Here is a 26,106-nt window from a genome sequence, read left to right on the forward strand (position 1 = left end):
TCTCCGCTATACGTTGGCAAATACTGGCCAATGCATGGCTGGTATTTGTTAGCGCATTGGCATACCCCCACTCAACCCATGGCGTACCGCTAGGGGTACGCGTACCACCGGTTGAGAACCCCTGGTCTTGGTCAAAGATGCAGAAGATACAGGAACTTATAATTCCACTCCAGTGTTATCCAAACAGGGTGCCTCTAGATTTCGCAAAACTACAACTCCGAGAATGCCCAGAGAGAAACTATTGAATGCAAATTGAGTCTAGTTCTGTTCTCCAATACAACACGCCCATATGGAAAATCCACATACCTGCTCCCTCCAGTCCATACAGGAATCCTTTACACTACCTATTATGTGCCCGCATATATTAACTATACAACAAATCACTATTTCCAATGCTTTTTGCTTAGCAACCAATCCTGCCGCTAGTGACATGGAAAAAGTATATGGCTGGGGATATGGGGAGTACATGAGAGGAGCAGATGTGCTGCGTGCACAGGAACAGACGCTGCTTTGTGCCACTACGGTGCAGGGCGATGACACAGCTGCGAGTTGTCGCGCAGAGCGGGCGCTGCAGGATTAACAGGTATGGAGAGATAATACCGATCTGCGGGATGAAAACCAAGAGAGAGTCTATGTTCTATAATAGGGGTTAAAAGAGAAGTTTAAGCACCAGGCGGGTGCGGGGGACCTATGATGCTTGGTGGAAAGGGTGTGACTCAGTGCCCCATGGCACTTTGCCGCTCACCAGCACTACCCAGCCATTTCCTATTAGGTCTCTGTGATGGTCGGGGCAGTCGATCGATTGTAATCAGCCTCCACAAGCCCTTATGCTGGGAGCACTTTTCAGTGCATTGACCCATGCGTGACTGTACAATGCCAGTATGCACCAGCTCGTGTGCTGCGCCCAGCATGTGTGCTGCGTCTTATCGTTCCATGCCTTTTGAACATAAGAGATTTAAAGCCTAAGCGTGCAGTCTGTGTAACACTACAAGCCCCAGGATGCTATGTGGGGTGAGGGTGATAAGAGCGTCACCACAAACAAGCCCCGGGTCTATGTATCTGCGGCACATGATGTCAGAGTTCAGAGCCAGGAATGTATTCTGTCTTTGAGTTCCATCCATCAGCTTTTACCACCTCACCAATCCCCATGCCCCTCCTGCCAGGAGGCCGCCGAGCGCCAGCGCAGGGACACCCCGAGCAGATGTTTGGATCATCGTCACTTCGCTTTACATTCATGCAGCATTAAGCAGACGTGACACACAGACAAACCGTTATAGACAAGCAGCCGCCCCCCTCCACCTCCTCAGAGAGATGAGCGTGCGGAGGTAAGAGCCAGGTGCTACATACAGGAGCAGACAACATGGAGCGTGGAGGGTCTCTTGTTTGGGAATGGCTTTTTAGGCTGAACATTATTGGAACTTCAGGAGTGATTAATTATTAAATTATTCCAATGTTGGGTCTGGAAAGCGTTCAGCATGTAGGAAATGCACAGGAGAAAGGGATTGTGGGATTTCTCTCCATGTCTGTATCACTAGACACGGCTGAAACTTATTAAAATGCAAGCAAAGATGATAAAGATAAGAACAGAGAGAGAACGTATGATCAAGAGAGAGAGTGTGCGATCAAGAGAGAGCGGAAGCCAAAGAGAGAGAGTGCGATCAAGAGAGAGCGGAAGCCAAAGAGAGAAAGTGCGATCAAGAGAGAGAGTGTGCGATCAAGAGAGAGCGGAAGCCAAAGAGAGAGAGTGCGATCAAGAGAGAGAGTGTGCGATCAAGAGAGAGCGGAAGCCAAAGAGAGAGAGTGCGATCAAGAGAGAGAGTGTGCGATCAAGAGAGAGCGGAAGCCAAAGAGAGAGAGTGCGATCAAGAGAGAGAGTGTGCGATCAAGAGAGAGCGGAAGCCAAAGAGAGAGAGTGCGATCAAGAGAGAGAGTGTGCGATCAAGAGAGAGCGGAAGCCAAAGAGAGAGAGTGCGATCAAGAGAGAGAGTGTGCGATCAAGAGAGAGCAGAAGCCAAAGAGAGAGGTGTTCGCATAAGAGAGAGAAAGCACTAGAGTGTGAAAGTTCTTGTGAGTGAAAGAGACTAAGAGTGCGAGCAAAAGGGAGAACATGAATGAAAGAAAGTGCACGTGAGCGAATGAAAAATGAAAAAGAAAGAACACATGAGCAAAAAAGAGAGCCCTGGCCCAAAAAAGGAAAGCAAGCTAAAGACAGTGCACATGACAGAAAGAAGGTGCGCATGAGCAAGAGCGTTTGAGCAAAAGACACCGCGCTAGCAAACGACACTGCGCCAGCAAACGACACCGCGCCAGCAAACGACACCGTGCTAGCAAACGACACTGCGCCAGCAAACGTCACCGCGCCAGCAAACGACACCGCGCCAGCAAACGACACCGCGCCAGCAAACGACACCGCGCCAGCAAACGACACCGCGCCAGCAAACGACACCGCGCCAGCAAACGACACCGCGCCAGCAAACGACACCGCGCCAGCAAACGACACCGCGCCAGCAAACGACACCGCGCCAGCAAAAGACACTAGGTAGAGAGAAGAGACAGCACCGATCCAATCAGCATGTGCAGGTGATACTCCGGGAATGCCAACCCGGAAAGGCATACAGAAGTTCAAGGTGGATACAGCACCAAATAGCTGAGGACTCAGGCTAGTAGATGGAACAAGACTTTATTTGCCATCCATGTGCAACGTTTCGGCAATAAACTGCCTTTTTCAAGCAAAAGACACCGCGCCAGCATCAGACGGCGCGCCAGCATCAGACGGCGCGCCAGCATCAGACGGCGCGCCAGCATCAGACGGCGCCCCAGCATCAGACGGCGCCCCAGCATCAGACGGCGCCCCAGCATCAGACGGCGCCCCAGCATCAGACTGCGCCCCAGCATCAGACTGCGCCCCAGCATCAGACTGCGCCCCAGCATCAGACTGCGCCCCAGCATCAGACAGCGCCCCAGCATCAGACAGCGCCCCAGCATCAGACAGCGCCCCAGCATCAGACAGCGCCCCAGCATCAGACAGCGCCCCAGCATCAGACTGCGCCCCAGCATCAGACAGCGCCCCAGCATCAGACAGCGCCCCAGCATCAGACAGCGCCCCAGCATCAGACAGCGCCATGTGCAACGTTTCGGCAATAAACTGCCTTTTTCAAGCAAAAGACACCGCGCCAGCATCAGACGGCGCGCCAGCATCAGACGGCGCGCCAGCATCAGACGGCGCCCCAGCATCAGACGGCGCCCCAGCATCAGACGGCGCCCCAGCATCAGACTGCGCCCCAGCATCAGACTGCGCCCCAGCATCAGACTGCGCCCCAGCATCAGACTGCGCCCCAGCATCAGACAGCGCCCCAGCATCAGACAGCGCCCCAGCATCAGACAGCGCCCCAGCATCAGACAGCGCCCCAGCATCAGACAGCGCCCCAGCATCAGACAGCGCCCCAGCATCAGACAGCGCCCCAGCATCAGACAGCGCCCCAGCATCAGACAGCGCCCCAGCATCAGACAGCGCACCAGCATCAGACAGCGCACCAGCATCAGACAACGCACCAGCATCAGACAACGCACTAAGCATCAGACAACGCACTAAGCATCAGGCAGCGCACCAGCATCAGACAGCGCACCAGCATCAGGCAGCGCACTAAGCATCAGGCAGCGCACTAAGCATCAGGCAGCGCACTAAGCATCAGGCAGCGCACTAAGCATCAGGCAGCGCACTAAGCATCAGGCAGCGCACTAAGCATCAGGCAGCGCACTAAGCATCAGGCAGCGCACTAAGCATCAGACAGCGCACTAAGCATCAGACAGCGCACTAAGCATCAGACAGCGCACTAAGCATCAGACAGCGCACTAAGCATCAGACAGCGCACCAGCATCAGACAGCGCACCAGCATCAGACAGCGCACCAGCATCAGACAGCGCACCAGCATCAGACAGCGCACCAGCATCAGACAGCGCACCAGCATCAGACAGCGCACCAGCATCAGACAGCGCACCAGCATCAGACAGCGCACCAGCATCAGACAGCGCACTAAGCATCAGACAGCGCACTAAGCATCAGACAGCGCACTAAGCATCAGACAGCGCACTAGCAAAATTAGCTACAGCATTAAAGAGAGGTAGCATGAGAGTGAAAGTTACAGAGAGTGTGCAAATAAAAGAGAGCGAGCAAAGGGAGGGAGCCCACGAATGAAAGAAAGTGCATGTGAGCAAAAGAAAAAGCACTTAAGCCAAAGAGAACGCATGAGAAAAAGAAAAACACATGAGCAAAAGAGAAAGCGCAGGCTAAAGAAGGGAAAACAAGCTAAAGACAGCGAACATGGATAAGAAAGAGCCCTAACCAAAGAAAAGAAAGCACACGAGCAAAAGAAGAAGCGCAAGAGCATGAAAGCGATTGCACAATAGAAAGTGCAGATGAGTAGGAGAAAGAGAGAGCGCACAAGCAAAAGACAGCACACTAGCAAAAGAGAGAGCGCACAAGCAAAAGACAGCACACTAGCAAAAGAGAGAGCGCACAAGCAAAAGACAGCACACTAGCAAAAGAGAGAGCGCACAAGCAAAAGACAGCACACTAGCAAAAGAGAGAGCGCACAAGCAAAAGACAGCACACTAGCAAAAGAGAGAGCGCACAAGCAAAAGACAGCACACTAGCAAAAGAGAGAGCGCACAAGCAAAAGACAGCACACTAGCAAAAGAGAGAGCGCACAAGCAAAAGACAGCACACTAGCAAAAGAGAGAGCGCACAAGCAAAAGACAGCACACTAGCAAAAGAGAGAACACTAGCCAAAAAGAGAAAAAGAATGCAAGCGAACGTTAGAGAGTATGCGAGTGAGAGAGAGTGCACAAGTGAAAGAGAGAGCAAGCAAAAGCAAGCATGAGAACAAAAGGAGAGAGCGAGTGAAGGAGAGAACAAGCTAAAGACGAAGACGGAGCAAATGAAAGAGCAAATGTGAAATCGTGCATGAGCAAGAAAGAGCGCAAGAGAGTACGAGCCAGAAGCAGAGACAGATGGGGAATAACAGAGAGAGAGGGGGAGGGGAGATAAATTGGGGAGGAGTTCTATATATACAGTTAATCATGACATACAGACAGATATAAGTTCTGTATATAAAGCTTGGGATAAATACCCCTTTGCATATAGCCACAGCTTCCTTGGACATAGACTTGGGATACGCTACATTGTGCTCCATGATGGACTGGAAGAGTTCATCCTCATCTTCACCTTCAAATGGAGCCTGTAATAGAGAAGGGACAGGATAGGGGTGGGGGGGTCACTACACCACAGGGCGAGACCCCCCCCAAGAAAAGAAGTATGGGGGAGATGTATCAAAACCTGTCCGGAGGAAAAGTTGCTGAGTTGCCCATAGCAACCAATCAGATCGCTTCTTTCATTTTTGAAAAGGCCTCTGAAAAATGAAAGCAGCGATCTGATTGGTTGCTATGGGCAACTCAGCAACTTTTCCTCGGCACAGGTTTTGATAAATCTCCCCCTATGTGACTAAATATATTACAGAAAGGAGCGGTTGTAACAAAACTAAGACATGGAGAAGAGAAATAAGGTGAGGACCTGTCCGGCCAGCATCTCGTAGAGGAGGATACCGAAGGCCCACCAGTCCACGGACCTTGCATATGGTTGGTAGGCGATGATCTATAACCGAAACATGACAAAATATCACCATACATACACGTTAAAGGTGGATTACAAAAAACGTGGCTGCTTTTCTCCAGACATACGGGGTTGAGCTGTCATTCCAGACACAGGTCGCGGACAAGAGCGGAGATGCTTCTCAAGGGAAGCAGCCATGGTTTCCTATACACATCAGTGGCCTTCAGACTGTGGACCTCCACATGTTGCAAAACTACAACTCCCAGTGTGCCCGGACAGCCAACGGCTGTCCGGGCACGCTGGGAGTTGTAGTTTTTCAACATCTGGAGGTCTACTGCTCTAAACATCACTTCACAATTTCTAGTAGGCTTTCCATTACGTGACTCTTATGCTGGAGGACTGTGATCCCGGTCAATAGACCTCTATTGATTCAGTATGGATGGACTATTATGCACTATGTGCCCTGCGGGGGGAAACTAAGGTTAAAACGCGCTGGAGGGGGGGGGGGGTATTGGTTAACATGGGAAACTGGACAACTTCTTAAAATCACCATCACGCAACTCACTGTATTCTATAGGCTTTCTCCTAAAGATTATTAAGAATGACCCAAACCTCTCCTAGATGCCTTCAATGAATTCAGTACGGTGATCCATCTCTCCACTGTGGACAATCCCCTTTATGATAGAAGGGTCCCTCCAAATGATCATATCTATCTCATATCTATCTATCCCATATCTATCTCAGGCTGGGTTCACATCATGTTTTCAGCCATACGGGACCGCATACGGCTGGGGGGAGCTAAAAACGGGCGCTCCCGTATCCCTGCCGTATGCCGCCCGTATGTAATTCATTTCAATGAGCTGACCGGAGTGAAACGCTGACTCCCGGTCGGCTCATTTTTGCCCCGTATGCGGTTTTCCCACCGGACCTAAAACCGTGGTCGACTACGGTTTTAGGTCCGGTGGAAAACCGCAACCAGGGCAAAAATGAGCCGACCGGGAGTCAGCGTTTCACTCCGGTCAGCTCATTGAAATGAATTACATACGGGCAGCATACGGCAGGGATACGGGAGCGCCCGTTTTTAGCTCCCCCCAGCCGTATGCGGTCCCGTATGGCTGAAAACGTGATGTGAACCCAGCCTCATATCTATCTATCCCATTTCTATCTATCTCATATCTATCTATCTCATATCTATCTATCTCATATCTATCTATCTCATATCTATCTATCTCATATCTATCTCATATCTATCTATCTATCTCTCATATGTATCCATCTGTCATATCTATCTATCTGTCATATCTATCTATCTGTCATATCTATCTATCTGTCATATGTATCTATCTGTCATATCTATCTATCTATCTGTCATATCTATCTATCTATCTATCTGTCATATCTATCTATCTGTCATATCTATCTATCTATCTATCTATCTGTCCTATCTATCTATCTAGCTCTCTCATATCTATCCAATTCATATCTATATCTCTCGCTTATATCTACAGTGGGGAAACTATTTAGTCAACCACCAATTGTACAAGTTCTCCCACTTAAAAAGATGAGAGGCTGTAATTATCATCATAGGTTATAACCTCAACTATGAGAGACAGAATGAGAAAAAAATAATCCATAAAATCACATTGTCTGGTTTTTAAAGAATTTATTTGCAAATTATGGTGGAAAATAAGTATTTGGTCAATAACAAAAGTTCATCTCATTACTTTGTTATATCCCCTTTGTTGGCAATGACAGAGGTCAAATGTTTTGTGTAAGTCTTCACAAGGTTTTCACACACCGTTGCTGGTATTTTGGCCCATTCCTCCATGCAGATCTCCTCTAGAGCAGTGATGTTTTGGGGGTGTCGCTGGGTAACACAGACTTTCAACTCCCTCCAAAGGTTTTCTATGGGATTGAGATCTGGAGACTGGCTAGGCCACTCCAGGACCTTGAAATGCTTCTTACAAAGCTACTCCTTCACTGCCTGGGCGATGTGTTTGGGATCATTATCATGCTGAAAGACCCAGCCATGTTTCATCTTCAATGCCGTTGCTGATGGAAGGAGGTTTTCACTCAAAATCTCACAATACATGGCCCCCTTCATTCTTTCCTTTACACGGATCAGTTATACTGGTCCCTTGGCAGAAAAACAGCCCCAAAGCATGATGTTTCCACCCCCATGCTTCACAGTAGGTATGGTGTTCTTTGGATGCAACTCAGCATTTTTTCTCCTCCAAACACTACTTTGGTTTCATCTGACCATATGACATTCTCCCAATCCTCTTCTGGATCATCCAAATGCTCTCTAGCAAACTTCAGACGGGGCTGGACATGTACTGGCTTAAGCAGGGGGACACGTCTGGCACTGCATGATTTGAGTCCCTGGCGGTGTAGTGTGTTACTGATGGTAGCCTTTGTTACTTTGGTCCCAGCTCTCTACAGGGCACTCACTAGGTCCCCCATTGTGGTTCTGGGATGTTTGCTCACCGTTCTTGTGATCATTTTGTCACCACGGGGTGAGATCTTGCGTGGAGCCCCAGATCGAGGGAGATTATCAGTGGTCTTGTATGTATTCCATTTTCTAATAATTGCTCCCACAGTTGATTTCTTCACACCAAGTTGCTTTCCTATTGCATATTCAGTCTTCCCAGCCTGGTTCAGGTCCACAATTTTGTTTCTGGTGTCCTTCGACAGCTCTTTGGTCTTGGCCATAGTGGAGTTTGGAGTGTGACTGTTTGAGGTTGTGGACAGGTGTCTTTTATACTGATAACAGTGGAGGACAAAGGAGACTCTTAAAGAAGTTACAGGTCTGTGAGAGCCAGAAATCTTACTTGTTTATAGTATTTCTAAGGAATTAATTGGTAAATTCCTCAGTAAAATAAGTATTTGGTCACCTACAATGTGATTTCCTGTATTCTTTCCCCCCATTATGTCTCTCATAGTTGAGGTTATAACCTATGATGATAATTACAGGCCTCTCTCATCTTTATAAGTGAGAGAACTTGCACAATTGGTGGCTGACTAAATACTTTTTTGCCCCAATGTATCTCTCTCATCTATCTATCTATCTGAAAGTCCTGACTCTCCCGTCAGATTGGAGCAGTAGACATGGGTATGCATTGCAGATCCATTCATTGTATATGGGAGCAGATTACCCCTATGAACATTGTATAATGAAAAGAAGATACTTTCACTCATTGCCATCTGTAAGAACTCTGCTTGCTGCCAGTGAATGAAATATTCTCCTTAACATCCAGGGGTTTAAATATGACCGTTCACATCTCTCACTAGAAAGCTTCATCAGCCCAAACCTCATGTCCTGATAGTTTGTCACAATGTATCAGTGCAGGTAAAACTTATTAGCTCAGAGGGTAGTCTAGACTGTAGCAAACCCTCTGCTGTCAGAAGTAATACTAGGTCTGTATAGTTTACAACTTCGAAACAGTGTCATAATTTAATAGCAGGTGCAAAAGACAGAGCGTTCGGCACAGCCACTCTAATAATATTGCTTCAATATGATGCAGCTATGACGGACACTTGACACAGTTACAGTCCACCAGGGTGCTCAATCAGAAGAACAACCATAATATCCAGCATAGGAGAATGAAGATGGCACTCACCAGTGTCGGTGTAAGAATGGTGACTCTCTATTTACAGCAATACAACCGGCAGACAGACCGCATCGGGATGAGGGACGCCACTCGTGGCGTCCCTCATCCCGATGCGGTCTGTCTGCCGGTTTTATTGCTGTAAATAAAGAGTCACCGTTCTTGCACCGACACTGGTGAGTGCCATCTTCATTCTTCTATGCTGGATAATTTAATAACAGCAAGCAGAGATCTTAAAAATGGCAAGGAATGGATACGCCAAGTATATTACCAAGTAAGGCAGAGCATTGTATCCTATGCCAGGCTGTGCCCCTACCAGGCCGTGCCCCTACTCAGCGTGATCTATACATAGTGTACGGAAATGTATCACACTCCAATATACACATATATCTCTACTGGAGAGGCTGGAGGAAGAGGTGCCACACATTATTATGCCACATCCAGCTATCTAAGCAAAAACCATGTAGGGTGAGATCATGTGTGACAATTCTGTCAACAGGGCCGGCCGCGGGGGACAGCAGCTTGGAATGCAGCTCTTAAAGGGACATAGCCCATTTGCCGTTGAGGCGACAAATTTCTTCCTGTGTAAAGATCAGGCGTTTGTATGGGGCTCAGCAATATGTGTCTATAGTCTGGATCAGTGAGTCCCAACCTGTGACTCTCCAGTTGTTGCAAAACTACAATTCCAATAATGCCCATTTATAAGTCTGTATGCTCTAATGGAGCTCTTGACACCCTAAATGCAAACCTATTGGGTTCCTTGGGTCCAGTTCTGTCAATACTGTTTCTTTATGACACTGTTTCCCAACCTACAATGTTCCAGCTGAAGCAAAACTACAACTCCCATCATGCTCTGACAGCCTGTGCCTTTGGGCATGGTTGGATTTGCAGTTTTGCAACAGCTGGAAAACCACAGGTTAAGGAACACTGGTTTAGATATAAAAATTAACTATCTATTATCTATCTCATATCTATCTATCTACCGTCCCATCTATCTATCGTCCTATCTATCTCTCTCTCTCATATCTATCTTTCTATCTCATATCTCTCTATCTCATATCTATCTCATATCTCTCTATCTCATATCTATCTCATATCTCTCTATCTCATATCTCTCTATCTATCTATCTCATATCTCTCTATCTATCTATCTCATATCTCTCTCTATCTCATATCTCTCTATCTACCTATCTATCTATCTATCTACCTATCTATCTATCTCATATCTATCTATCTCATATCTATCTATCTCATATCTATCTATCTCATATCTATCCATCTCATATCTATCTCATATCTATCCATCTCATATCTCATATCTATCTCATATCTATCTATGTCATATCTATCTATCTCACATCTATCATCTATCTCACATCTATCATCTATCTCACATCTATCTATCTATCTATCTCACATCTATCATCTATCTCACATCTATCTATCTATCCATCTCATATCTATCTATCTATCCATCTCATATCTATCTCATATCTATCTCATATCTATCTATCTCATATCTATCTCATATCTATCTCATATCTATCTCATATCTATCTCATATCTATCTCATATCTATCTATCCATCTCATATCTCATATCTATCTCATATCTATCTATCTCACATCTATCATCTATCTCACATCTATCTATCTATCTCATATCTATCTATCTCATATCTATCTATCTCATATCTATCTATCTATCTATCTCATATCTATCTATCTCATATCTATCTATCTCATATCTATCTATCAATCTATCTATCTATCTATCTTTACCTCTGGAGCTATGTAGTCCGGGGTACCGCAGAAGGTTTTTGTTGTTATCCCGTCCCACATGTTCTCTTTACACATGCCAAAGTCTGCGATCTTGATGTGTCCTTCTGAGTCGAGCATCACATTATCCAACTTCAGGTCCCTGCGAAGAGAAGATGTTATACTGCAGCACAGACATTACCCTTATATAGAGATAGGAAATACAGATCATTATATAGTGATAGGAAATACAGATCATTATATAGTGATAGGAAATACAGATCATATATATATAGTGATAGGAAATACAGATCATATATATATATAGGAAATACAGATCATTATATATAGTGATAGGAAATACAGATCATATATATATATATAGGAAATACAGATCATTATAGTGATAGGAAATACAGATCATTATATATAGTGATAGGAAATACAGATCATTATATATAGTGATAGGAAATACAGATCATTATATAGTGATAGGAAATACAGATCATTATATAGTGATAGGAAATACAGATCATTATATATAGTGATAGGAAATACAGATCATTATATATAGAGATAGGAAATACAGATCATTATATATAGAGATAGGAAATACAGATCATATATATATAGTGATAGGAAATACAGATCATTATATAGTGATAGGAAATACAGATCATTATATAGTGATAGGAAATACAGATCATATATATATAGTAATAGGAAATACAGATCATTATATATAGAGATAGGAAATACAGATCATTATATAGTGATAGGAAATACAGATCATTATATAGTGATAGGAAATACAGATCATTATATAGTGATAGGAAATACAGATCATATATATATATAGTGATAGGAAATACAGATCATATATATATATAGTGATAGGAAATACAGATCATTATATAGTGATAGGAAATACAGATCATTATATAGTGATAGGAAATACAGATCATTATATATAGTGATAGGAAATACAGATCATATATATATAGAGATAGGAAATACAGATCATTATATATAGAGATAGGAAATACAGATCATATATATAGTGATAGGAAATACAGATCATTATATAGTGATAGGAAATACAGATCATTATATAGTGATAGGAAATACAGATCATATATATATAGTAATAGGAAATACAGATCATTATATATAGAGATAGGAAATACAGATCATTATATAGTGATAGGAAATACAGATCATTATATAGTGATAGGAAATACAGATCATTATATATAGTGATAGGAAATACAGATCATTATATAGTGATAGGAAATACAGATCATATATATATAGTGATAGGAAATACAGATCATTATATAGTGATAGGAAATACAGATCATTATATATAGTGATAGGAAATACAGATCATTATATATATAGTGATAGGAAATACAGATCATTATATATAGTGATAGGAAATACAGATCATTATATATAGTGATAGGAAATACAGATCATTATATATAGTGATAGGAAATACAGATCATTATATATAGTGATAGGAAATACAGATCATTATATATAGTGATAGGAAATACAGATCATTATATATAGTGATAGGAAATACAGATCATTATATAGTGATAGGAAATACAGATCATTATATATAGAGATAGGAAATACAGATCATTATATAGTGATAGGAAATACAGATCATTATATAGTGATAGGAAATACAGATCATTATATAGTGATAGGAAATACAGATCATTATATATAGTGATAGGAAATACAGATCATTATATAGTGATAGGAAATACAGATCATTATATAGTGATAGGAAATACAGATCATTATATAGTGATAGGAAATACAGATCATTATATATAGTGATAGGAAATACAGATCATATATATAGTGATAGGAAATACAGATCATTATATAGTGATAGGAAATACAGATCATTATAGTGATAGGAAATACAGATCATTATATAGTGATAGGAAATACAGATCATTATATATAGTGATAGGAAATACAGATCATATATATAGTGATAGGAAATACAGATCATTATATATAGTGATAGGAAATACAGATCATTATAGTGATAGGAAATACAGATCATTATATATAGTGATAGGAAATACAGATCATTATATATAGTGATAGGAAATACAGATCATTATATATAGTGATAGGAAATACAGATCATTATATATAGTGATAGGAAATACAGATCATTATATATAGTGATAGGAAATACAGATCATTATATATAGTGATAGGAAATACAGATCATTATAGTGATAGGAAATACAGATCATTATAGTGATAGGAACACAGATCAGGATCACTAGTGCACTGGAGACACATAGGTCACAAATAGGAAATTGCATTAAGTTACATTGGGGCACAGAAGGTTTGGGTTACATGGTTGAAATTGTTCTTGTTTGCTGAATGTTTTTGTAAAGAGACAAATCTGCAGTGTCTTCTGTGTAATGGATATGTTCATATTTCTGCTGTATTTTTTTTTACTGCTTCAAAGTATCCACAAAAACTTCTGTGCCCTATGCACAGATAATACCGCAGACTGCAGAAAAATCTAAACTGTACTGCTTCTTTAAGAAAACATAAAATGCACTTAAAAAACAAAAAATAGATTTATTAGGGTGTGTTCACACGAACAGGATCTGCTGCATGTTTTTTCTGCAGCTGATTTTGCTGCACATTGAAGTTAATGGGTAGCAAAATCAGCTGCAGAAAATATGCAGCAGATCCTGTATGTGTGAACACACCCTAATAAATCTTTTTTTTTAAGTGCATTTTATGTTTTTTTAAAGAAGCAGTACAGTTTTGATTTTTCTGCAGTCTGTGGTATTATCTGTGCCGCAGCTGGGGGACCCCCGGGATCATGCACACGGCACCCCGTTTGTAATCAGATTACTGATTACGGTTGACCGCAGGGCCGGCGGCGTGTGACGTCACGCCTCCGCACCCGTGTGACGTCACGCTCCGCCCCTCAATGCAAGCCTACGGGAGGGGGAGTGACAGCTGTCACGCCCCCGCCCGTAGGCTTGCATTGATGGGCGGGGCATGACGTCACACGCCGCCGGCCCTGCGGTCGACCATAATCAGACCCGGAGCGAACACGCTCCGGGTCTGATTACAAACGGGGTGCCGCGTGCATGAACCCGGGGGTCCCCAGCTGCGGTACTCCCGCCATCAGGCATCTTATCCCCTATCCTTTGGATAGGGGATAAGATGTTTAAGCACCGGAGTACCCCTTTAAACAGATTTGTAAATTACTTCTATTTAAAAATCTTAATCCTTCCAGTACTTATCAGCTGCTGTATGCTCCACAGGAAGTTCTTCTCTTTTTTCATTTCCTTTTTGTCTGACCACAGTGCTCTCTGCTGACACATCTGTCCATTTTAGGAACTGTCCAGAGTAAGATGAGGATTTGCTCCTACTCTGGACAGTTCCTAAAATGGACAAAGGTGTCAGCAGAGAGCAATGTGGTCAGACAGAAAGGAAATCCAAAAAGAAAAGAAACTTCCTGTGGACCATAACAGCAGCTGATAAGTACTGGAAGGATTAAGATTTTTTTTTAATAGAAGTAATTTACAAATCTAATTGAAAAATAAATATGTGTATCGGCAAATCTGTTTACAAATCTGTTTAACTTTCTGGCACCAGTTGATTTAAAAAAATATATATATATTTCCCACTGGAGTACCCCTTTAAAATAAAATGCACCCGAGGTCCCTGTGTGACCCGGACCTGGAATGTTTTCAGGATGAACATGACTTTATAAGGGGTTGGATGGTCAGAGAGGAAGGTCACACACCATGTATCCCCAGAAGACTACTGGAAACCATAATGATGGGTCAGATGTAGTGTTCAGCGCAAATATTCGAAAGGCAAATTTTTACTGCGAATAACGGCACTTTGCGATTTTGCAAATATTTAGAATATAGTGAGATATATTCGTAACAACGAATAATCGTTTTATTTTATGCTAATTTTTATGCTAATTTTTGGCAAATTTATGCAAATATCGGCGCTTCCAGACAGGGCACTGATCCCTCCCTTCTTTTTGGTGAAAGATATAATCGCTCATGCGCACTATGCAAATTTCAATACGAATTTCCCCATGGAAAAAACAAAAACAAAAGAATGAACATAGGGAATATGCGGATTTCGCGAACATAGGACAAATATTCATCCATATATTTGCGAAATATCGCAAATTCGAATATGGCCCCTGCCGCTCATCACTAGTCAGGGCCAAGAACCCAGTTGAACAGTGCTTTCCCAACCAGGGTACCTCCAGCTGTTGCAAAACTACAACTCCCAGCATGCCCGGACAGCCGTTGGCTGTCCAGGCATGCTGGGAGTTGTAGTTTTGCAACAGCTGGAGGTACACAGTTTGGAGACCACTGATACCATCAAAATCAGAATGGAAGGCGCCATGGCAGACATGAAGGCGTTGCTGCCACTTCTTTACCTACCAGGTACAGCTCCGTATACTTGCAGTGACTGCACCAGGTATCGCAACACGTTCCATTCACTTTATTGGTCCAGGCCGCAATAAATACCCACATGGTCACCTGATATGTAGCTGGATAACAACAGCCTTTTCTATTCGTTTCCCAGGAAGGTCAGGTCATAAACAGGTCTCTATTTACTCATCATATTATCTAGGTCTATGAAGGATGCATGGATGTAGCAGAGTGGAATTGGTTTAGTCATTGGAGCAACAGGTTCTAGTGGAAGTCCTATGCAACATCACATCTGTAGATTACGTCCTCACAGGATTATAATCTTTATAAGATGGACAGATACTGGTATATGAGAGTGACTGGGAAATAATGGAGCCGCACTGTATGTGTGGGTGTGAGTGGGTGGGTGTGTAGCCTGCAATTCTCTTGTCCCCACCAACTCACTGCAGATGAGACCCCGTCACACATCATGGCGGCTTTCCTAAATCAGACATGTATGCGCTTATGTGACCTCATATACAGAGAAGTCTTCTTATTAGGACGTCCTGGTGAGGGTAGGCTGCTGAACTGTGCAGGACAACGGGCATCCAATGAAAATGCCAGTGCATGTCCTGTAAGGATGTATTATTGTAAAGCAAGCTAGCAATGGGGGCAGGAGATAACTCAGGGTCGGTAAAGGATAAGTAATGTAATGTATGTACACAGTGACCTCACCAGCAGAATAGTGAGTACAGCTCTGGAGTATAATACAGGATATAACTCAGGATCAGTACAGGATAAGTAATGTAATGTATGTACACAGTGACCTCCCCAGCAGAATAGTGAGTACAGCTCTGGAGTATAATACAGGATATAACTCAGGATCAGTACAGGATAAGTAATGTAATGTATGTACACAGTGACCTCACCAGCAGAATAGTGAGTACAGCTCTGGTGTATAATACAGGATATAACTCAGGATCAGTACAGGATAAGTAATGTAATGTATGTACACAGTGACCTCACCAGCAGAATAGTGAGTACAGCTCTGGAGTATAATACAGGATATAACTCAGGATCAGTACAGGATAAGTAATGTAATGTATGTACACAGTGACCTCACCAGCGGAATAGTGAGTACAGCTCTGGAGTATAATACAGGATATAACTCAGGATCAGTACAGGATAAGTAATGTAATGTATGTACACAGTGACCTCACCAGCAGAATAGTGAGTACAGCTCTGGAGTATAATACAGGATATAACTCAGGATCAGTACAGGATAAGTAATGTAATGTATGTACACAGTGACCTCACCAGCAGAATAGTGAGTACAGCTCTGGAGTATAATACAGGATATAACTCAGGATCAGTACAGGATAAGTAATGTAATGTATGTACACAGTGACCTCACCAGCAGAATAGTGAGTACAGCTCTGGAGTATAATACTGGATATAACTCAGGATCAGTACAGGATAAGTAATGTAATGTATGTACACAGTGACCTCACCAGCAGAATAGTGAGTACAGCTCTGGAGTATAATACAGGATATAACTCAGGATCAGTACAGGATAAGTAATGTAATGTATGTACACAGTGACCTCACCAGCAGAATAGTGAGTACAGCTCTGGAGTATAATACAGGATATAACTCAGGGTCGGTACAGGATAAGTAATGTAATGTATGTACACAGTGATCTCACCAGCAGAATAGTGAGTACAGCTCTGGAGTATAATACAGGATATAACTCAGGATCAGTACAGGATAAGTAATGTAATGTATGTACACAGTGACCTCACCAGCAGAATAGTGAGTACAGCTCTGGAGTATAATACAGGATATAACTCAGGATCAGTACAGGATAAGTAATGTAATGTATGTACACAGTGACCCCACCTGCAGAATAGTGAGTACAGCTCTAGAGTATAATACAGGATATAACTCAGGATCAGTACCGGATAAGTAATATAATGTATGTACACAGTGACCTCACCAGCAGAATAGTGAGTGCAGCTCTGGAGTATAATACAGGATAAGTAATGTAATGTATTTACTCTGCTTCATTTGTAGGTTAATTCTCTGTGCAAACTGTATTAAATGTTGAACTTGGGACATAGACAGGTAAAGTAGGACTAGTGTAGGTGAAATATAGTCAGTGATACAATCTCTATCATTAGAAATGCTGCACGTACCGGTACACAATGCCTTTAGTGTGTAGGAACAGAAGCCCAACGGCTATTTCTGCTGCATAGAATCTGGAAGGAGAAAGAAAACAGAGTCACACGTTGCAAACAGCAAAACTGAGCGGATAGATCTCCGGGACCATATATTGCTCGGCAAACGTGAAATGACCTAAAAGTTACCAAAAACTGCTGTTCTTTATTATATTCCATCTCTGGTACAGCTGGGTAACAAGGAATAAAGGGCACCCAATCATTTCGTATAGCAAACCGGCGAAGTTAGTCAATGCAACTGAAAGAAGGGTGGCGCTGTTTTTGGAAGACTAGCCATGTTTTTCTTTTATTGTAAAACCCCTTATAAAAGGGTACTCCGTACCTTAAAAATAAACCCCTATCCGCATTGGGTTCGACCTCTAGGACCCCTGCAATCTCCAGATCCCCCACGTTCTTAATCCTCCCTTGTTCCATTAGGACCCGCATATCGAGCTCAGCTTGAGACCATAATACTTACACTGCGTGTGGTTCCTTAAATCTTCCAACTTGTTGGATCTGGTACATGAGGTCCCCTCCGTTGACAAATTCCATCACAAAATAGAGGCGATCCTGCAAAAAAAGATCACAAAAACAACGTGCAAATATCAGCGTCAAGAAGGCGCAATATACAGGTCTAGAGAAGTTGCAGAACTAAAGCTCGCAGCATAGTTTTTGTATTGATTGACAACCATTCTATGATTAGGAGTCCAGTGGGCGGTCCTAGTGATTAGGAGCCTTTCCCAGTACAAGCGTGCCTAAACAGACAGCTGTCAATCACTGATAAGGACCGCCCACTGGACTCCTAAGCCTAGAATAAGCTGAGATTTCACATCAATGTTGTCCAACACAACTATATATCTTCTCAGCTCCTCTTGCTCTTTAATAGTGGTCTCCAAGCTGTGTTGCAAAACTACAACTCCCAGCATGCCCGGACAGCCAACCATGATGGGGGTTGTAGTTTTGCAACAGCTGGAGGTGGGAAAACAGGTTGGGAAACACTGCTCTAGAGACTGAAGAACCCCCAAAAGATCCACAAGGTACCCATTAGTAGCCATAAATAATGGGAGAATGACACATGTCTAGAGTAGTTGCAAAACTACAACTCTCAGCATAGCTATTGTATTGATTGACAACCATTCTACGATTAGGAGTCCAGTGGGTGGTGCTAATGATCGGCAGCCTTCCCTGGTACAAATGTGCATAAACAGAGAGTTGTCAATCACTGCTTAGGACCGCCCATAGGACGAGATTTCAAATCAATGTTAGACTACAGAACTATATATCTTCTCAGCTCCTCTTGCTCTTAAAGGGGTACTCTGGCGGAAATTATTATTTTTTTAAATAAACTGGTGCGAGAAAGTTAAACAGATTTGTAAATTACTTCAATTAAACATCTTAATTCTTCCAGTACTTATTAGCTGCTGAATACTACAGAGGAAATTATTTTCTTTTTGGACCACAGAGCTCTCTGCTGACATCACGAGCACAGTGCTCTCTGCTGACATCTCTGTCCATTTTAAGAACTGTCCAGAGCAGGAGAAAATCCCCATAGAAAACAGATGCTGCTCTGGACAGTTCCTAAAATGGACAGAGATGTCAGCAGAGAGCACTGTGGTCATGATGTCAGCAGAGAGCTCTGTGTTCCAAAAAGAAAAGAATTTCCTCTGTAGTATTCAGCAGCTAATAAGTACTGGAAGGATTGAGATTTTTTAACAGAAGTAATTTACAAATCTTTTTAACTTTCTGGCACCTGTTGATTTAAAAAGAAAACGTTTTCCACCGGAGTACCCCTTTAATAGTGGTCTCCAAACTGTGTTGCAAAACTACAACTTCCAGCATGCCCGGACAGCCGTTGGCTGTCCGGGCATGCTTGGAGTTGCAGCTTTGCAACAACACAGGTTGGGAGACAAGAGATCAGAGAACAAGCTCCACTTGGTACGCATTAGTAGCCATAAATTTGGGGAGAATTGGTTCAAGAAGGCCAAAAAAAAACTCTTCCCGGCACAGATGCCACCCTATATAGCATTATCACGAAAAACCCACATTAAAGGGGAGGCCGGGATTCCAATTCAAATCAATTCACAAAAACCCAGGGCACTAAATCCCCTTCTTAAACCTTCCCTGTAAAATGTTACTTTCATTACCTATCTATATTTAAATAATAAATGGTGACCAATAAAGATGTTAACATCTTTATTGGTCATCATTTATTATTTTAATATAGATAATATTATTATTTTAATATAGATAGGTAATAAAAGTTAAGTTTTATAGGGAAGGTTTAAGAAGGGGATTTAATGCACTGGGCTTTTTGAGAATTGACCATATATAGCAGTGGCAGAAGTTGGCACCAGCCATTGACGTCTTACCATCGTCTGGAAGCACGAGTGCAGCTGCGTGAGGAACGGAGGCTTCCCGCCGAGGGCCAGCACCCTCTTCTCCACCATTGTGCATTCAACATCATCGTCCTGAATCACCACATCTTTCTTCAGGATCTTTATTGCATACAGCTCGTCGGTCCCCTTCCTTTCCGCCAGGATAACCTGTGATTGGAGGAGGAGACGCTATGAGCGCGAAGCCTCGAGAACGAACACGGTTTGTTTTGCATCTATCTCCGATGAGGAGGAGACGGCGGCGGCGGGATGTTAGAAATGCATTGGGCTTTTATAGGACCATTAAACCAGAAAATTGAAATGTTACGATGGGAATCCGAGAGTTATGATACATTGTTCTAGCGCCTTCTAAAAAGCAATACTACCAAAATAAGATGCAGCCATGGCGACAATAGCTAAAGAATTAAAATGCAGGTGCAAACTGAAAGAGCACTCCCCCCCCCCCCCCCCCCCCTCCCATGGAGCGGTGGAGAAGCAGGAGTCATTGTGCTGGGCTCTATTCCTCAGGGGTATGACTATGACAATGGGGGAGCTTTACTCAATTAGGGTACATTCCCACACGGCGTATTTGCTGCGTATTTGCTGCTGCGTATTTAATTTTCTCTGTTGAAGTCAATGGGTAGGAAAATACGCAGCACCAAATACGCAGCAAATACGCAGCAAAATACGCCGTGTGGGAACGTACCCTTAAAGTGGTGGATGTGGAGAATTTTCTGGGAATTTTTAAATATCCTACTGCTTGACCAATGTCATGGTAAAGTATGATTTAACTGTCTGGCAGGCAGGTGCAGAGAATAGTGAGTTAAAGGGGTTATCCAGGAAAAAACTTATATATATATATATATATATATATATATATATATATATATATATAAAAATCAACTGGCTCCAGAAAATTAAACAGATTTGTAAATTACTTCTATTAAAAAAATCTTAATCCTTTCAGTACTTATGAGCTTCTGAAGTTAAGGTTCTTCTTTTCTGTCTAAGTCCTCTCTGATGACACGTGTCTCGGGAACCGCCCAGTTTAGAAGCAAATCCCCATAGCAAACCTCTTCTAAACTGGGCGATTCCCGAGACACGTCATCAGAGAGCACTTAGACAGAAAAGAACAACCTTAACTTCAGCAGCTCATAAGTACTGAAAGGATTACAATTTTTTAATAGAAGTAATTTACAAATCTGTTTAACTTTCTGGAGCCAGTTGATATATATATAAAAAAAAGTTTTATTCCTGGATAACCCCTTTAAGTGTGTGGGGGGGGGGGGAGAGAGAGAAGACATCAGTGAGGGGATAGGAAGAGGGTATGTCAGCGCTGCTGGAGTGAGAAGTTCATGGAGGATGATCAGCCTATTACTGCTGGAGCTTCAGGAGACCGGAAAAGCTGGGTGGCACGCATACTGCGTGCCACCCAGCTTTTCCAGTCTCCTGAAAAGCTCCAAAATGGCTCCAATAAGACTGTACTCCCTTCAGGAGACTGTAAAAACTGGGTGGCTGCTTTTCCTCTCCCACAAGGTTCAGGTAGAAAGACTGGGCAGTGTCGGGTACTCAACTACTATGGAATAAAAAGATTTAAAAAAAAACAGACAGGCCAGGAAAGCCCATGGGTCCTCTTTAAGGAGCGGACTAAAGACAAGGGAGAAAGAAGAAGAATATAGAAATGATTTATTCTAATGAATTGGCGACAGAACAGTAACAGAGAAGGAGAGGAGATCACAGCAGGGGGGGAGGGGGTGTTAGTGTTTTTTATTTGTTTTTTGTTTTATTCCTTTATATTTTCAATACCCCACAGTCAAGATAACATTTATGCCTCTAGGAGAAACTAAATTACTTTTTTTTTTTTTTTTAATATAACAAAATTAAATAAAAAATTAAAAAACACAAATCAGTTTAACAACCACAAATTTACTACAAAACCGCGTAATTCAACATAAAATTTTAGCAGCGGTAATATAAGCAGAGAGTAATCGGGGTCACAACAGAAGAGGAGAGGGAGTGACAAGGGCGGCTGCCAACGTGCGACTAGCTCTCATACGGAAAGACAATGAGCCCATCTTGTGCAGGTGAGGAGCGGCGGATAATGATGGCTCGCAGCCCCGCGTCCCGTGCTAATTTGCATATTTATTATGTTCTGTCACTCGATCCGCTCGCGTCGCACACACGCCTTTTAATAATGTTTTCCTTTATGTTTGCTCAATTAAAAAAAGAAAAAGAGAATCTGGGAAAAAAGTGCTGCCATTCTTCCCCACCCCAGCTGCCGCCAGCCTCCCCCGGCTGGCAGATTAGGTGCGCGCCGGCTGCAATAAACAGGACAAGCTCTGCTGATGAATGCGCTCGCCGCCTTTGTTTAGCCACATTAAAGTGCTACAATTGTAGCAAGTCGGCGTGGACCCGCTCTTTCATGGTATAGGCTCTTTAACTCTTTGCAGGAGGGGACTGCACCATATATATATATATATATATATATATATATATGTATATATAATTTTTTTTTATTATTATAATTTTTTAATACAAAATTTTAGCAGCCCTGATTTATTTTTTTATTTTAATAAAGTTTATTTCAATTTAAAAATCCTCATTCCAAAGTGAACAGATGCGGGTTCAGCGGAGAACACAATTACCATATGTAAATGTATACATCTCATTAGGGAAACATCTCCCCCACCCCCCAAATACATCAAGAAGGTAGACGGAAACAGAAAATGAGAATTTTCTGGAAAAAAACAGGTGTTGCCGACTAAGCGAGACAAACTCTTTTCACGCACGTACGGTATGGAAGAAGCAACATATCGTGTAAACCTCCATCTTTTAAAGAGACATTTTTATATAGAAGTAAATGCACTGTAAGCAATTGCCTTATACATAGTGGGTAAGTGCACTGTAAGCAGTTGTCTTATACATAGTGGGTAAGTGCACTGTATGCAATTGCCTTATACATAGTGGGTATGTGCACTGTAAGCAGTTGTCTTATGCAAAGTAGATACGTGCACTGTAAGCAATTGTCATATATAGTGAGTAAGTGCACTGTAAGCAGTTGTCTTATGCATAGTAGCCAAGTGCACAGTAGGCAATTGTCATATATAGTAAGTGCACTGTAAGCAATTGTCTTATACATAGTAGTTAAGTGCACTGTAGCAATTGTCATATATAGCGAGTAAGTGCACTGTAAGCAATTGTCTTATACATAGTTGGTAAGTGCACTGTAATCAATTGTCTTATACATAGCAGCTATGTGCACTGTAAGCAACTGTTTTATATATAGTGAGTAAGTGCACTTTAAGCAGTTGTCTTATGCATAGTAGCTAAGTGCAATGTAAGCATTTGTCACATATAGTAAGTGCACTGTAAGCAATTGTGTTATACATAGTAGCTAAGTGCACTGTAGAAATTGTCATATATAGAGAGTAAGTGCACTGTAAGCAATTGCCTTATACATAGTGGGTAACTGCACTGTAAGCAATTGTCTTATACATAGCAGCTATGTGCACTGTAAGCAATTGTCTTATACATAGGAGGCAAGTGCACTCTAAGCAGTTGTCCTATACCTAGTAGGTAATCCACTGTAAGCAATTGTCTTATACATAGTGGGTAAGTGCACTGTAAGCAACTACAAAACTTCCAGCATGGTGGGAGTTGTAGTTTTGCAGTTTGGAGACCACTGCTTTGTGCAAAACTACAATTTCCAGCATGCCGTACAGCCATATACACACACACACACACACATATACATTTACATATACACTGCTCAAAAAAATAAAGGGAACACTAAGATAACACATCCTAGATCTGAATGAATGAACTAATCGTATGAAATACTTTCGTCTTTACATAGTTGAATGCGCTGACAACAAAATCACACAAAAATTATCAATGGAAATCAAATGTATCAACCCATGGAGGTCTGGATATGGAGTGACACTCAAAATCACAGTGGAAAACCTCACTACAGGCTGATCCAACTTTATGTAATGTCCTTAATACAAGTCACAATGAGGCTCAGTAGTGTGTGTGGCCTCCACGTGCCCGTATGACCTCCCTACAATGCCTGGGTATGCTCCTGATGAGGTGGGGGAAGGTCTACTGAGGGATGTCCTCCCAGACCTGGACTAAAGCATCCGCCAACTCCTGGACAGTCTGTGGTGGATGGAGCGAGACATGATGTCCCAGATGTGCTAAATAGGATTCAGGTCTGGGGAACGGACGGTCCAGTCCATAGCATCAATGCCTTCCTCTTGCAGGAACTGCTGACACACTCCAGCCACATGAGGTCTAGCATTGTCTTGCATTAGGAGGAACCCAGGGCCAACCGCACCAGCATATGGTCTCACAGGGGTCTGAGGATCTCATCTCGGTACCTAATGGCAGTCAGGCTACCTCTGGCAAGCACATGGAGGGCTGTGTGACCCTCCAAAGAAATACCACGCCACACCATTACTGACCCACCGCCAAACCGGTCATGCTGGAGGATGTTGCAGGCAGTACAATGTTCTCCACGGGGTCTTCAGACTCTGCCACGTCTGTCACATGTGCTCAGTGTGAACCTGAATCTACTTCCAGAAACGTGAATGTGAAAATATACGTCCAGGAGCGGGGCTGTGAAAATATACGTCCAGGGGCGGGGCTGTGAGAATATACATCCAGGGGTGGGGCTGTGAGAACATACGTCCAGGGGCGGGGCTGTGAGAATATACGTCCAGGACCGGGGCTGTGAGAACATACGTCCAGGGGCGGGGCTGTGAGAATATACATCCAGGGGTGGGGCTGTGAGAACATACGTCCAGGGGCGGGGCTGTGAGAATATACATCCAGGAGCGGGGCTGTGAGAATATACATCCAGGGGCGCGGCTGTGAGAATATACGTCCAGGAGCGGGGCTGTGAGAATATACGTCCAGGAGCGGGGCTGTGAGAATATACATCCAGGAGCGGGGCTGTTAAAATAAATGTCCAGGGGTGGGGCTGTGAGAATATACATCCAGGGGCGGGGCTGTGAGAATATACATCCAAGAGCGGGGCTGTGAGAATATACGTCCAGGAGCGGGGCTGTGAGAATATACGTCCAGGGGCGGGGCTGTGAGAATATACGTCCAGGGGCGGGGCTGTGAGAATATACATCCAGGGGCGGGGCTGTGAGAATATACGTCCAGGGGCGGGGCTGTGAGAATATACGTCCAGGGGCGGGGCTGTGAGAATATACGTCCAGGAACGGGGCTGTGAGAATATACGTCCAGGGGTGGGGCTGTGAGAATATACGTCCAGGGGTGGGGCTGTGAGAATATACATCCAGATGCGGGTATGTGAGACTATACGTCCAGGAGCGGGGCTGTGAGAATATACGTCCAGGGGCGGGGCTGTGAGAATATATGTCCAGGAGCGGGGCTGTGAGAATATACATCCAGGAGCGGGGCTGTTAAAATAAATGTCCAGGGGTGGGGCTGTGAGAATATACATCCAGGGGCGGGGCTGTGAGAATATACATCCAAGAGCGGGGCTGTGAGAATATACGTCCAGGAGCGGGGCTGTGAGAATATACGTCCAGGGGCGGGGCTGTGAGAATATACGTCCAGGGGCGGGGCTGTGAGAATATACGTCCAGGGGCGCGGCTGTGAGAATATACGTCCAGGGGCGGGGCTGTGAGAATATACGTCCAGGGGCGGGGCTGTGAGAATATACGTCCAGGGGCGGGGCTGTGAGAATATACGTCCAGGGGCGGGGCTGTGAGAATATACGTCCAGGGGCGGGGCTGTGAGAATATACGTCCAGGAACGGGGCTGTGAGAATATACGTCCAGGGGTGGGGCTGTGAGAACATACGTCCAGATGCGGGTATGTGAGACTATACGTCCAGGAGCGGGGCTGTGAGAATATACGTCCAGGGGCGGGGCTGTGAGAATATACGTCCAGGAGCGGGGCTGTGAGAATATACATCCAGGAGCGGGGCTGTGAGAATATACATCCAGGAGCGGGGCTGTGAGAATATACGTCCAGGGGCGGGGCTGTGAGAATATACGTCCAGGGGCGGGGCTGTGAGAATATACGTCCAGGGGCGGGGCTGTGAGAATATACGTCCAGGGGCGGG

The 26,106-nt window shown here is 43.6% G+C and overlaps 1 protein-coding gene across 2 annotated transcripts in view; it reads right to left on the bottom strand.

The window, feature by feature from the left end:
• PRKCB (protein kinase C beta) overlaps positions 1-26,106 on the bottom strand; it is a 262,417-nt gene that overhangs the window by 30,053 nt on the left and 206,258 nt on the right. For both annotated transcript variants that reach the window (XM_056536493.1, XM_056536492.1), the window contains exons 10-15: positions 20,004-20,177; positions 18,113-18,204; positions 17,614-17,676; positions 10,998-11,136; positions 5,570-5,650; positions 5,130-5,237 (exon numbers count right to left, since the gene is read on the bottom strand). In XM_056536493.1, coding sequence (XP_056392468.1) covers positions 5,130-5,237; positions 5,570-5,650; positions 10,998-11,136; positions 17,614-17,676; positions 18,113-18,204; positions 20,004-20,177 — 657 coding nt within the window. The remainder of the gene's footprint in view (positions 1-5,129; positions 5,238-5,569; positions 5,651-10,997; positions 11,137-17,613; positions 17,677-18,112; positions 18,205-20,003; positions 20,178-26,106) is intronic.

The sequence above is a fragment of the Hyla sarda genome, chromosome 8, assembly GCF_029499605.1.
Source record: "Hyla sarda isolate aHylSar1 chromosome 8, aHylSar1.hap1, whole genome shotgun sequence".
Lineage (NCBI taxonomy): Eukaryota > Metazoa > Chordata > Amphibia > Anura > Hylidae > Hyla > Hyla sarda.